General features: G+C 35.5%; 1 protein-coding gene across 20 annotated transcripts in view; it reads right to left on the bottom strand.

Annotated features, from left to right (window-relative positions):
• Positions 1 to 15,082, bottom strand: part of ARB2A (ARB2 cotranscriptional regulator A) — a 262,861-nt gene that overhangs the window by 119,911 nt on the left and 127,868 nt on the right. For 16 of the 20 annotated variants that reach the window (XR_014951703.1, XM_085568073.1, XM_031507503.3 and 13 more), the window contains one exon: positions 6,255 to 6,473. The exons of the other annotated variants lie outside the window; for them this stretch is intronic. Coding sequence is in view for 15 of the 16 variants with exons in the window: in XM_085568073.1 (XP_085424199.1) it covers positions 6,255 to 6,473 (219 nt within the window). In the remaining variant the exon portion in view is untranslated. The remainder of the gene's footprint in view (positions 1 to 6,254; positions 6,474 to 15,082) is intronic. 20 annotated transcript variants of the gene reach the window in all.

Genomic DNA, 15,082 nt, shown 5'->3' with positions numbered 1-15,082 from the left:
CTTTGTTTTCTGTAGCAGATGAGGTGAAAGCATCCTTGAACTTACTGTACATCCTGCACCCCAGCTCCTTGTCTGCTGACATTCAGTTCCTAGACTCCACAAACGTTTTTCTGATCTCCATGCAGTGCAGTACAGCCCTCTTATCTTCCTCTCTAAAACACATAAATATTTCTAGAGAGGTTCAGTGGGGTGGTATGTCTCCAAAGAAAAGGTTATTTTGCAATGCCCTTCAGCTTAAGATAAATACAAATATGTATCTTAGAAATTTTTATAATCTCTCACTGTATCAAATGTCTTATGGCTGATCAATCCCCAAGAAAAAACAAGTGAAGAACTTTCAAGTTTTGCATAAAGGGGATATGTTGCCACTTGAGTCCCTGCTAAATTCCTTCTGCCAATTTTACCAAACACACTGAAGTCTTGTAGCAAAACATGCAACTGTGTGCAGAAGGTTAGAGAATATTACCCTTCTTTTGGGGTATCAGCTAAAATCCTTGTGCTCTGTTAGACAAATGATAAAGGATACTGGCAAAGTGAAATTTGCACTGGCTCAGAAGACCTGGAAGGTATTTGCAATCCTTCACTGCAGTCACTCTACAATCACAACCAGGCAATATAAGAGTTCAAGATGTTTGAGTGATTTTATTCACTTCTGCCTTCAACATGTATGTCTGAATTGTGCTGAGCCATTTTCACCATCACCCCATATACTGGCCACATTTATGAGCCTGAATCCCATCTGAGAGGAAGGAGGACTCTTCTGACTTGTGAGTGACAATGTTTTTTCAGCACCATACAGCTCGTGGTGTGAAGAGAGATGCAAGCTGGTTCTTCCTTTTGTAAACTTACATAGCTTGCCCCGCATTTTAGGAGCTGGATCTAACAATGAACACTTTATCAGCATCAGGTAATGGATGTCTGAATGACACCAAAGCTGGATGGTCGTGATTTATTATTTTTATTTGATTAAACCACATTTGTGAAATACAGAACAAAGAGAGCGTATTGCAGAGAGAAGAGCCAATGGTGTTCTTGAAGAGATACAGAATTTCTCAGTCACTCAAGGAAAGAAGACAAATAAAACTTTACAGCATTAGTAAACACAAAACTTACTACACTTACTACAAGAATTCTTTATAATCTCATGATTTTTAAAAATACTTAAGTTAGCTGCTCATGCTAAATAGCCTATGCATAAATTATTGAACGCTAGTTTAAATTCTCCACAGTTTAGCTATTTAATGTAAGTTGCCTGTTCATTGCAGTATCTGTAGAATGACACATAACACATACATATTCTTCCTGATTTACAGAAACTATTGTAATAACTTAAAGCTTATCTGACTTTTTAGGAATGATGTGGTAGCCTAACTGCAGGTACTAAGTGTCACGGTAGATGTTTGGTTTCCAGCTGCTGGCCTAGGGTGGTGCAGGTCTCTGGTGGCACAGGTTCTGCAAGACCATATCTCTCAAGGTGTTCCTGGAGCACTCAAAATGCCACTGCATGTTTATGTTCAGCATTTGAACTGCAGTGCCTTCTCAACTTGGAATGCTCAGTGTCCAGCACTACATGGGGCAAGAACAACACCATGGTAGTTTCTAGGCAGTTCTTAGGAGCTTTTTACTATCAGCATTTGATTTTGCTGTTGCTTACAGGTGAAGGAGACTTCTCAAGAACATAAGGAAGTAACAAGCTTTAAAAGTGGGCAGAGTAAACCCATGTGGTATTTCAGACGTCTATATATAAAGTAACGCTGGCTGTTGTAAAAGGAGAAACAAAACAACAGCATGAGACTCTAGAGGTTGAAGTCCTGATGCTCATGTTTGCCACAGACATTCCCTGTGCTGAACATGTCCCTTACCTCTCAGGAGCTGCTCACCCAGAGCTTGTAATTTTGTCTCTGGTGGAATAAACAGCTTATAAGCTTTGTCTCAGCAGCAGGCTAATGTAGTCACACAGGCTTTGGACAAGAGCAGGCGTGCACTTTGCCAAGTCAGAGGGTAGGTCATTGGCCCAGAGATGGCCACAGGGTGAAACTGGCAGCTGGTGGGACTGTGGCTATGTGGAGAAACAGCTCAGTCCTCAGTGTGAAATAAATCCATGGCTCTGAAAGGTCATCCCACAAAAGCAGACACTCTGCTGTGACCTCCAGTCAGGCTGTGCTTCACGTCAGCCACACCAAACAATGAGCAGAAATGGCACAACTGTGCTCGCACGCTTGCCAGGATTTCCTGTCTGCCAATGGTCACTGCTTACTTAACTGTGTATTAAAACAACTTTTACCACTTTTTTCATAAATCCTGACACAAATTATCCAGATGTATCAATTTTTAGTGAAACAGATTAACTGGTTGCACATGATTTTTTCCTACTTAATTTCTTAGAGAAGACAGGAAAAATTATTTCTGAAAAGTATGCTACTTTCAAAATTAATTTCATTAATATGCAGTTAATAGAAATGGCACTGCTATAGACTGTGCTGTAGTAAAAATAATATTTGTCATAAGAATTATTCAAGCAGATAAGCTCAGTGGGGAAGAAAAAGGACAAAATTCCTAGCATACAGGCTTTGGAAAGGCTTATCCCTTTTGTCCACAAAACCTGACCCCATTAGTTGGTCTGATAAAAGTAATTCTTCCGACTTCTTCCTTGGTTGCCTCTGATATCGTTCAACTGTTGGGGCAACAACATTATTGCAAATTACTGTCAAATTGTGCAATTTATACTTTTTTTACATAACATTTCAGAATCCACTTAGTTTAGTTGTTTAAGTGGTGAATGAAGTTTAGAAGGGGGAAAATACTTATTAGATTTTTAAATATCTTCTAACACTGAAAAGACACTGTCAGTGTGGAAATCTGTAGGGAATGGGAGATGGCTGAGAATGGAAGGAATGATCATGCCACATTTAAGCATGCATGATTTGTTTCCACAGAAGAAGGTTAGAGAGCAACAAATTCTCAGTTTACTTCAGCAACAAATGAAGGCTGGTTAGGGTAGGAAATTTCTGGGGGGAAAGCATTAGCCCATATGTACAGAGCAGCCTCTGGTGGTCTAAGAAAAAATGGTAATGTTTATAACTAAGGATAGAAATATGTTTTTTAAAAGGATGTATGTACATATTTAGCTATTTTACTCAATCCTCCACTCAACACATTAAAAACCAGATGCTTTTAAAATGATCTGTCAATATGCTTGTTAAAATCTGAACAGTAAAAGTATTAAAATTCATATGCATTCATTAGCACATTATATAAAAGTAAAATGCTTGTGTTTAATCATTCCATAAAAGTATTATAGTCAATGCTGATTATTAAAAAGTTTTTTTCCTGGTTTGCATTGCTAAAATTGAAATAAAATTTACAAGAATGTTACAGAATTGATGACATTTTCTGTCTTCACTTGTGAATTCAGTTGGCAGATGTTTTCAAGAACAAAAAAATCTGTCTTATTGCAAAACATATTAAGCAGGTTTTCCTGCCATAATGTTTGACATGATGTTTATTACCCAGACCAAATCAGTTCCTTTAACAAGCCTTAATGTATGCCAGAAAGTACATTATTTCATAGTTAAGGAAACTTCCAGGATGAAACAGTAAGTACTTTGATCTTTCAAGAGCACTATGCTTAATGCATTACACACTGCCATAGTCGTTTTTATTTATATTCATTTTGTACAAAAATATAGTGCAGTTCGATATTTTGGATTTCGAGATTCAGCTTTTACATATTCTTGAATAGCCCAGCCATTTTTTTCACTATGAAAATAAAGAAAATACTTAAACATAATTACCAAAGTAGAGTTCTAATTCTCCAGTTCTTGGAAAATCTAGCTGATCAAGTAGGAACATCAACCAGACAGCTTTAATTTGTTCAAATGGCATTTCCTCATTAGATCACAACAGATCTCAGTGACCCTAAGAGAACATAATTGAGGATATTTATTCCTTCTGCTTAACAGTCTGAAACAATTTCTCCAGCATATTTGACACAACCATGTTTTTCCTTCCATGCTAGATAAGTTAAAGCCTTCCTGTGAGGATATTTTTTGTCTAGCCTATCCATACATTTTCCTACTTGGCAAAGTTGACATAAGGCCTGCTCATGTTTTTCAAAACTCTTTGATGAGATAATAACAAATCATATACCATCCTTAAATATCTCTGTTGAGTGATGGCATGTTTTATTTTAAGAGCCTAGTGAGTCAAATGTATGCTATACTATACAGTGAGATTGTATCTGAATTGCCCTTTGAGACCAGCCCAAACCTCTGCCACCTGCAGAGGCAAGTCCCTGGGTGCGGGCAGAGAGCAATCCTATGGACTCAAGCCTGGGAGGCAAGAAAATGGCAAATATGGCATTGAACCTCTTGCAACCACCTAGAGACTTAGCAGTTCTGACCAACAGAGTAAATGGAACCCTACTGATGGTCCAGTTTTGTTTCAGAAATTGATAAGAAGGAAACTGCATTAATTCGTCCTGCAATACAATAAAGCAGATATGTTTTTCTGTTTCAAAAAACTATCTACTGGAGTCTACTAACCAAAAAAACCCCAAAATAATAATTTCAGGATACAACACCAAACTCATCAGAAAACCCAATTTCAATTTATTGGTCCAGGGAAGGAGACTACGGACCACACCTTCACTAAAAACTTCCACTAAAATATATATTATTTTCCCTGATTTGAAGAAAATCAAATAAAGCAAACATCAAAAGTCATATTTAAGGCATAGAGCTGTGCAAGAATGAAAATGGGATGGAACACTATATTTTGTATTTCGGGGGGGTTAAACCTCCTGAAACCAAATTTCATGCCTCATGAGGCAAGAGTTATGAGAAGGTAGAATTGCTAAAAAGGTTATGAAAAAAAGGTTCAATTTCAACAACGAAACAGTGAACCTGTATGCTGACTAGATTTCTTTTCAGACAAAACACCAGCACTGTCCACTGGATTCTCATGGACCTTAAGTTAAAACTGGCTGCCCCTCTTAAGAAGGAGGGTTTGGATAGTGGGTGGAATAGGATCTTATAAAACAGCTGCAAACAGAAAACACAGTGCCTTGTTGGTGACTTTGAATATATATATATGTATTCCTTTGTTTCCCATACTCAGGTATTTTTCAAAAGACAGCAAATATTTATGGCATTAGTGACAATCTTGTATCCAAGTTACTAACACTTTTTACTAGCCAGCACAGTATATATTTCTTCTACAAAAATTGTTATGCTAAAAAAAAAATTAGCAGGGTCATATTAAAATTTAAGATGATTGCAACATGTATCTTATTGGATTTTTCTCTGTTTCTTACCACAATGATATACATTTTTATTGTTTTACCTTCACTGTGGAGTTTCTGATGTGTTGGATGAAAACGTTAACGTTCATAATAAGCATTTTGGAAATTGTACGACTCAGTCTGGAATGTATAATGCATAGTATGTACATGAAGCAGAATGTGCCAATGTACAAGTAATATTGTTTGTGCCCCCTGCAGAATTAGAAATCCTCGGGTAGCACTGTTATAATGATCCCATGCTGGTAGCATTACGAATTGCAAAGGTTCACTGAGTCAGAAAAGGGCAAGGGACAGAGTTTCTTCATCCCACCATTCTCAAATTATTCTAGCTTAAATATTTATTATTATATTAGAAAGTTTCCTCCTTTATCTGCCTTCAAAAGTTTAGCTCAAAATAGATGGTTGCTCATATAAAAACAATACATTACAGGGTAAATTTGCTACCACACAGGATGATCACTGGTATTTTCCACAATACATTATTGATTTGGCAGGTGATAAAAACTATCAGGCTGTAACTACTGCTTACCATGTAATGCATACATGTCATGTATGCATTTATATTACAATAAATGCATACATGACATGAAAGTAGTATGTTGCCTAAGCTTCACTACAAAGTCTTTCTTATGAACACCTCTGTTTATAAAATGGTTTTTAGAAAATTTTTCTTAAATAATTTCTTTCTTGATAACACCAGTGAGTTCCTCTGGGGTTTATTTGAAGTTTCTCTTTGAAATTAGAGGGAGATTTTCTAACACTTCCAAAACACCATGATCAATAAATAACAAAAAAATCCAACACAATAAAGAGTCAGGAACTCTGTATAAACTCTTGAATGCTATCTCAGTAACATATTTGTTCTTAAAAATGAATGCTATTTATTAGTCAATATAGGCAGTAAACATAAGTATGCATCAATAAAGGGCAAACAAAAACAAAATAAACTTACTCTAATATAGATCTGCATAGTTTCTTTTTCTTTTTGTGGATTTCGGTACTTTTCATAGAAGTCACGTCGCTTCTTTGTTTCCTTCTGTATTTTATCTTTTTTTTCTCTCTTTTCTGCAGGTTCATCTGAGATATCAGAAGACAGCTGTATTTGGGCTTTTGTCTTCTCAACTTCAATATAGTTCTCATTGGGATTCAGAACTATTACTCCATAGCCTTCCTGTTTTAGAAGAGTCACACACACACACACACACACACACACACACACACACACACACAAACAAGAAGAAATGTGAAAAGGGGAATTTAATACTTGAAAATGCTTTGCATTTACTTTAATGCTCTTTAGAACTTTTTTATTTATTTCAGCAACTTCACACATCATTTATAGCAGGGTTTTTTAAAGTATTCTGTCATTAAAGGGATATTGATGTGTGAATATGTATCAGTGCATGTATTTATGCTGATAACACATCCCTCAGTCAGAAAAGTCGCCTGTTTTACCTTTAAAATAATTTAATATATTGTTTTATTCATAAGCACTTTATATGACTTTTTCAGAAAGTAATACAGAAACTAAAAGCAAAATGTTGCTTTAAGAACTCTACACAATAATGAATAAAAAGCTTTATGCCCAACCAGTAAAAACTTTTAAAATAAAAAGGATTGAGAGATTTTTATATATAAAGATAGACACGTTAAAGAAAGCATGTGAAAATTATTCGCCACATTTTAAAATAGTAAAACCTTTTGTCTAGCTGACAATAAACATACTATGCAGAAGCAAATAACAGCAGTAACAATGAATCAATACCAAAACTGATTCAGTGGTGTTGCTTACAAGTCAACTCTTTATGGTGGGTCTGCCTTTTTAGTGCATCTTTAAATCTGCTCTAAAAGTTCACTGGGATTATACTGTATATTTAACAAATGCAGACCAAATTTGTGACCTGCACGATGCTTTTGAGCATATAAGGTACATTTTTTTTTGCCTCAGGGAATGAACTGGTTAGAAAAAAAAAATATGAATGAGAAATAAATCTTGAATAAATCAGCTAATCAAATGTTATCATTTTTAAATGATGGCAAATCACAAAAAAATCATAATATTTATGAAAGATATAATTGCAAAGGGAAGGGAAAAAAGAGAAGCATGTGCATTTAACAGATGTATCCCTAAAGTTAACATGAGTTCCCAGTCAAAATCAAGCCATCCTTTAGAAGTAAATTTTAATAAAGACTTACTTTTCAGAAACATCTATATCAATTATCTAATGGAACAGCTTTATTCCAGCTTCTCACTTGGTGCTTCATTTTGCACTCAGTCCTGGCAAGAGGATCAAAAGAGGTCCCCCATACCTAGCTGCCCAGAGAAAACCAAGTCCACCCCAACAAAAGATACTTTATTTGGGCTTGCTTTATTCTAATCTGTAGAACCATTCACAAACCTTGTAGTTCATTGTGGCCACTGTCAGGTAGACAGACTGTCACTCACTGATTTTCTACAGTTGGACACACTTGACCAGCTATCAAAATCACATCCAAAGGGAGTTCCTACCCCTTATCCTTGTGCCCTTCTCCAACGTCTGTCGGAGCTTCTCCTCCCACCAAAAACCAAGTTAAAGGGCACAGTTGCACTCTGCTAAACAGGGTGAAATAGAGGCATTCAGGATACTACCTCTGGCATAAGTGATGTAGTCAAAAAAGGTCACAACAGGCCAAAGAGAAAATTGTCTCCTTGTTAGATGCAGCACCATAAGGGGTCTCCTGTCACATGATTGCCCTGCCCTACCTGACATGAATTTAACTCGGATAAATATAAACAAACAGGCAAAAATATAAATAAACAACAGGGAAGGGTGAAAGAAAACAGAAAGTCAAAGACAAATTTTAAAATCTGTTCACATCATGCCTAGACATATTAATGCACAATGCTGTACTATAAGCACAAGAATTTTACAGCTTGGAAAATTTCAAAGCCCAAATTTATCCGGAGAAGAATGTGGCTTACAAAGCTTCCTAAACTGAACTTCTCAGATGAAAGGATAATTTTTGAGCTTGCTGTTACTGGAGTTTTTGCAGTACTTGGCAGGCTGGTAGTTTTGGGGTTCTTAATCTTCTTGACCTGCTTGTTTTGAGCAGAGATGTTCTGTATATTGATTTGTTTTGTTTTCTACACAATGCAAAATGCAAAATTCATGTTGTCACTACTGATCTAGAAGTTTGAAACCCTGTGCACTTCAACCTGATCACAAAACAGTCACAAAAATCATCAGAGAAGTGGAATTTGTCTAAGTTATGTAACTTAAAATTACATGACTCATTTGTCCTATTTTATGAGGACACAACATCAATTTTTCATGTAGACATCAACAAGTGAAATATGGTTCTATTTTAAAATTCACTATTTTATAAATAAATTATATTATTTTTATTAAATAGATTTTAAGCAGTTACATGACTTGCTTTACATTTTTTTCCACAATTTCTCCCAGACAGGAGGCCACTCCTGACAGTAGAATTAAAATAATTAAGTAATAACTAAACTAAGATTTTTCCCCCCCTTCTATTATGGGAAAGCCTAAGTCATTCTCTTTGGAAAGTAATCTCTTTTTGGACTGTTTTGCTCACATGATATGGTGTATCTCCCCTTCCCTTGCATTACTGCATCCTAAATTTCAAGAAGAAAACAATGCTACCAGAAAAAAAGCTTTGAGAGTAACATATAAAAATCAACATAGAAAACCCGAATTACTGGTAAAATATGAATAAAAAATAAATAGCCAATTACAACTTCTCTTATTCCACCCCAGCCTGTATTTGAGCATTTTCTACTGAAAAGAAATACTCTGCTCTAAGTAACATCAGTGTAAACAATGTGGCCTTTAACTTCAATTAATTAAAAAAAAATGTAATTTATGTGCGTGTAGCTACACCATTAAAGTTCAGTGCAATCAGAAAATGAAAAAAAAGGCAGAGCTCTAATGCAGTGAATCTGAGAAGTGTGCAAGTCAATTCAAACCTCAGAACACAAGACCACTAATATCTTAAAAAAGGCCTTTAGTAAAATTTAATAGCAGACAAGAAACTTTGTGTCTTTGGCATAACTGTTAACACAGACAAAAATCACTTTCATTAAATAGCATCTATTAAAATTAGAGTCCTGTTTGGAAACATCTCTTCGCATGCAGGACTGTATTAATCTTTTTTCACCATATACAGTCCTGCATGATGGAAAGTATTAAATGTGTTATTTCTATGTATTACTTTGCCATCGTTAAATCAGTGTGACTAAAAATACCAATTTCAGCCATTATAAGCTTACATCATTATTAAAACATAGTGACCTATGACTTAAGTACCAAAGTTTTCTCCTGTGTGAGCAGTGTGCACAGAAAGAGAAACCACTCTCAAAAAAGTTTCTTCATAATAAAAATTTAAGCTTTAAGGACACTACACCTTCATCCCCATCAAACTTCCCCATCAGTTTACCTTATAAGTGGTAAAACCTTATAATTATGGCAGACACTCACAAATAGAACTCCCAGCCTTAATTTACAAAATTAAAGTTTCTCTCTCAGACTAAAGCACCTGATTAACATCTCTTCCCCCGACATGGTAATGCTTCAAGGTAAGTAAAATTTAATCTACACTAACTCCTACAATTCTCCACGTTGCTGCTCCTGGAGGTTGAGGATTGTGATGATGAAATGAAAAGCAGGATTACTAAGTCAAGAGTTGGAAAGAATCACGAACCTCAGTTACAGTATGTATACTACTAAGAGCAATGTAGAAGAGCCTTTTCCTTTGCAATGGAAACATGAGACAGAAATGGGACAGTACTTTCTGTCTCTTACTGGAAGTTCAAAGGGGGTAAGCACAAAAAAAAAAGAACCTCAAAAAATGTGAGATATATTTCAAATAGTTTGAAATTTCACCTGCCTGGCACATGAGTAATGAGCTGAAACCATTCAGATCTGCATATTAATCCAGCAGGGTGGGACACAATATGTGGCAAAAGAAGTCAGAGCTGGAGAGATATCTTTTGACCTATGTAACTATCTTTTTGGATTGTGAGAGAGGATTTCAAGGAGATCATTTTCCTATGCTTGATCAACCTGAATTTTCAAGTTCAGGTTTCTATTTGGACTGTTGGCAGCAAGACCAGAACTAATTCCTTGGGGAAATGCAACTCAAAGCACTCTGTTCTTAAACCTGCCTGTGGTTAAAACAGACACAGCAATGTCCATTCATTTTTCTGAAAGATGTATGGTCTGTTCATTTCCCATCTTTACTGCAAGAAGGGTACATCTATGTCACTATTGCGACATTGTAGGTGCAATAGCAAGATGAGGTCATGACAACCAATCAGAAGCCACTAGTGAAGTGTTAAAGTAAACATAGCTGTTGGAGATGCAGCTCAGCTTGAAAAATGCCCTCTCTATTATTTGAGCAATTTTCTCAAGACGTGACCTGTGACTGAAACGCCTGAAGTGTCAGTTGATTCTGCTTTCTGTTTCCACCCAATGTACATTTTGGCAACTGCACCCTGCTAACACTGTGATATTTCCATCCCAGATATACCTCAGCCGCCTGAATTCCAGCACTGTGTCCAAGTGCATAAAAATGCCATGCTTCTGTCAAACACACTTTGTCCTGCTAAGTTCCAAACTTAAAACAGCTCATCAGGTTAGGCAGGAAAAGAAAACGTACCACAAAAAGATTTCAGAGGACCACCTGTTGTCTATTATTTTTACATAGCACTTACTCATAAATCATAACACAGGGCAATTAATCAAGCTGTCAAAGAGAAGGTCAAAGGTTATGTGGGCAAGTCAGAAGGTCATGCATGGGCTGATAGAGGTCAGGGTCACACTGCATTCCTCATTATCAAGTTGGGATGAGAGACGGCCCAAGCAAACAAAAGTGAAAGCAGATGGAGAACTGAGTAGATAAAAAAGAGGAGAAAATTTCACAAACAAAAAGAAGTGGAAGAATGTGAGTTACCTTCAAACAAGGAGGAGAACAGAGCAGAAATGCACTGAAATGTTCTCAAGAGACGGCACATAATACAAAGAAACTACAGTTTGATTATTTAAATACATTTACTATAACCTTCCATCCACTTTTTTTGCGAATACTAAGCAAAGCCACAAAAAGTGCATGGTAGTTTTGATTACATTTCACATCTGAAGTCAATATTTTCAAGGCAAATTAGAGAAAAGGAACTTATTACTGTGACTAATGCAGATGGATATGTAAAATTGCTTCTAAATGGTTAAGTTTATTCCTATTTACAGCTGTAGCCAATAGATGTTCAATAAAGAAGTTATAACCTGCTTGAATAATATATAAAAAACTGTACATTCATATACACAAATCTTTAAATACACAAAGCATAATAAAAGTCTTTCTAGATGACACAGCAGTTATGACACATTTTATCATTACACTGACCTGAATTAGATGCAAAATACTGTACAAAATTAGCTGTCAACCTTTCCTCAAAATCTTTGTTAATCTCATTTTGAATGTTTGCAGCTTTATCAACACATGCATCAATGTCAGCTCCTTGGTTACTGAACCGCTGTACTTGGAAGAAGATATAATTAAAATGTTTTGGCACAGAAGAGGTGAAATTGTATCTTTTCCTGGTCCCTGAGGAGTCTGTAAAACATGTAGGATATATTGACAAACACACACCCTTGTCTAGAGCCCTGACATCCCAGGTCACCCAGCTGCTATTTATTTCAAAACATTCACTTTACACTTACCCAAACTGCCACCTGCTGTGTAACTAACTTTTAATGGATATTGGAGTTATAGAAACAATAAACTCTCCATTTCCTCTCTGTTACTGCCTTCTACTTCAACACTGCATTATGTCTAAATCTATTTGCCTGCAGAACTGTATTTATCTTATTTCACAATCTTTATGCTGGAAATTATTAAACATGCCATGACTATGTCTTACTTTACTATTTGTTAATTTGGTGCTAGTGCAGCTATATGAAATAAATCAATGTTCAAGGCTTAAAAAAACCTACCAGAGAAGCTATTCTTGTATTTTGAGTTTACTGCTGAAAAGTTTTGAAAATAATTAATGTTTTACATCTCTCTATAATTAGCAACCCAAATATGTCTATGTGTTAGATCTGCAACCCTGTTTTATGCTGTTTGTTCACAAGGTCAAAATGGAATGAAAACATCCATGAATTAAAAGGATTTTTACATCCTCAGTAGTTTACGATATTCTTTATAGGGAACTTCCATGCCTTTACAAGCACTAGTTTCACTAGGATTTGCAGCAGAAAATTATTTCTCATGGCAAGTGAGACACAAGAAACTATGCTATACCATTAATTTAATTCTGTGAATTAACAGAAAGAAATATGCTCACGTTCAGCTACTGCTTCAAATATTGTTTAACAAACATCAGATCCACCCCCCTCTTCCTGATGTGAGATTTGGGCTATTTGTAGAAATCATTGGAGACTGAATGGAAATGAATCCATCCCAGCCATGCAGGCAGGATACTGGGCTGCAAATAATCTGTCCACAGCAACTGCCCAGGCTGTAAAACCAGATTCTGCTTTTCTTCACTAAGTGCAAACAGCTTTGGGGTCCATACAACCTATATGAATGAAAGAATGAACCCACCAGTTTGCTCTCAAGATATCCTACAGGAACCCCATCTGTAATTCAAGTTGGTACTCCAGAAGTTCATCCTCTCCTCTACTCTCCTCTACTTTAAAAAACTATTTTAAACTATTTTCCAACAAAAATTTCAAATGCCTCAGAGAGGTACAAGAAAGAACTAAGATTTTAATGAAAATGTTATTAAATAGCATTTGAATAACATTCATAATATTCTATATAAATATAATTTTTTGAAAACAACAAATCAGAAATAAAGTAAATAAATTTATTTTAATAAATCCCACATGAATAACAAGTAATTATTGGTTCTAATGAATCTCTCAGTAAGGAAACCAAGGAAGATATCAGTTACCCCCTAAAAGTTATTTTCAAATAAATACAAATGCAAAGCTGGATTGCAGGATTTTTTTAATGTTTCTATGGTATTTCCAAGTATCCCATTAGCTGACAGTAAAGTTCTCAACTGCAAATTTGTTTTTCAGTATGCTTTCCCTCCTCCTTGAAAATATCACATTATTCTCAATATCTTGATTATTCTCATTAGCACTACACGATGACTATATCCCCAAATAGTAAAGTGCACATTTTCTATATAACAGACACGAAAAAGTAACAATTCATTCCACAATAAACCTTATTTCCTTTGCTTTTGTAATACTGTAAAATCTTTGCAAAAACCTTTTCTTTCTGACATCCAGATATTTCAATGGGCTCAGGGCTTTTTCTGATTTGTAAAATATTTAGCTGCAAGAAAGGAAACTTGAGATGCCAATATCTTACACTTTTACCTTTCATTTCCAGAAATATATATGTATTAAAATACCATAGGAAAAGATTAAATGCCAATCTCTCAGTAGGTCTGTATTTCAGTGTTCTGAATGAAAAACACATCATGCACATAAGTGTTTTCGGTAAAATATTGAAGTTATCCAAAGTCTTGAAAGACAACTCCCATTTAGTATCTTGTGACCAGAAATCCTCTGTCTCAATGACAGGGAATTCAGATGCTTTTAGTATGTGCATGTGTTTAATGATTCCCTGAGAAAACAGTCAATTTTAATCTAACAGTAATGCTTCTGGTCTGTACCTATCTTCAACAAACAGGTGCAATTCAGTACTCTGATGCTACTTCCTTCCCACAGTGACCTTCCCATGTCAGATACCTTCCCCTTCTTATACTTCTGCTAAATAATTTAATTACTTATGAGTTATGGTTTCTTTGTAACCTTTTAAATGACTGACTCATTAAAATGCAGAAATATGCAAAACATGATGTCACTGGGTCAAACAGCTGTGTTGGTAAAATTATGGCTGTGGAACATAAAAAATACTATAATTTATTTTGCTCATTATATAGCAAAAAACTTTTTAAACAGATTAACTTTATAATCACAAAATGCTATACTACTTCATAGTAACAATTCTTTTTACCTCCTGTGACCCTTCACACATAAAACACAGCTTAAAAAACTTCTTGTTAATATGTTTTAAATTAAAAATATTGGTCAAAAACACTGTGTGCAATGCTGATATACTTGGGGCTCTAGAAAAAAATAACTCTCCATTTCCCTTTGTTTTTTATGAATATTTAAGCTTTCCTGAAGTGACAACACATAGCAAGAACACATAGGTATTTTTTAAATGTCAGCAGCTTTTTACTGGAAAAATTTTGCTAATTAGTATCACATGCAGTCTGGTCTTGTGTTGCTTAAAAAGGCTATCACTTTTTGAATCCTGTAGATTTTTTGAATTTGTGAAGCAACAGACATGTATTGCTGAAAATATGTAAACAAGGTATTATCATATCCAAATTTTAAGATGTGTTTTGTCTGTGCTACACAACTGATTTACAATGCTAAAAGGAAAGGACAGTAAAACCTTCGTTCCTGGGACTCTCTGTTGATTGTGTCCTCAGACACACAGAAGTTTCAACTTGCAATAAACATGACTGATTTTTTGAAGCTGCTAGTAAACGGGTCTGCCAGTCCTATTTTCTTTTCTTTATATGTGCCAGACATCGTCCTACCAGAACTCTTCTGGAACTAGTATTAAGAAGTGGCACGATTTGCTAATAACAGAATCCCTAGAAAAAAATACAGCATACTACAGAAGGGAAAGAAAAACCAACATCCACACCCTACCCCCAAAAAAACCAAACCACAACAATGC

Source organism: Lonchura striata, chromosome Z (assembly GCF_050655825.1).
Source record: "Lonchura striata isolate lonStrDom1 chromosome Z, ASM5065582v1, whole genome shotgun sequence".
Taxonomy (NCBI): domain Eukaryota; kingdom Metazoa; phylum Chordata; class Aves; order Passeriformes; family Estrildidae; genus Lonchura; species Lonchura striata.
Note: the sequence above shows the minus strand (reverse complement) of the source record. Positions and strands in the feature narration are given on the sequence as shown.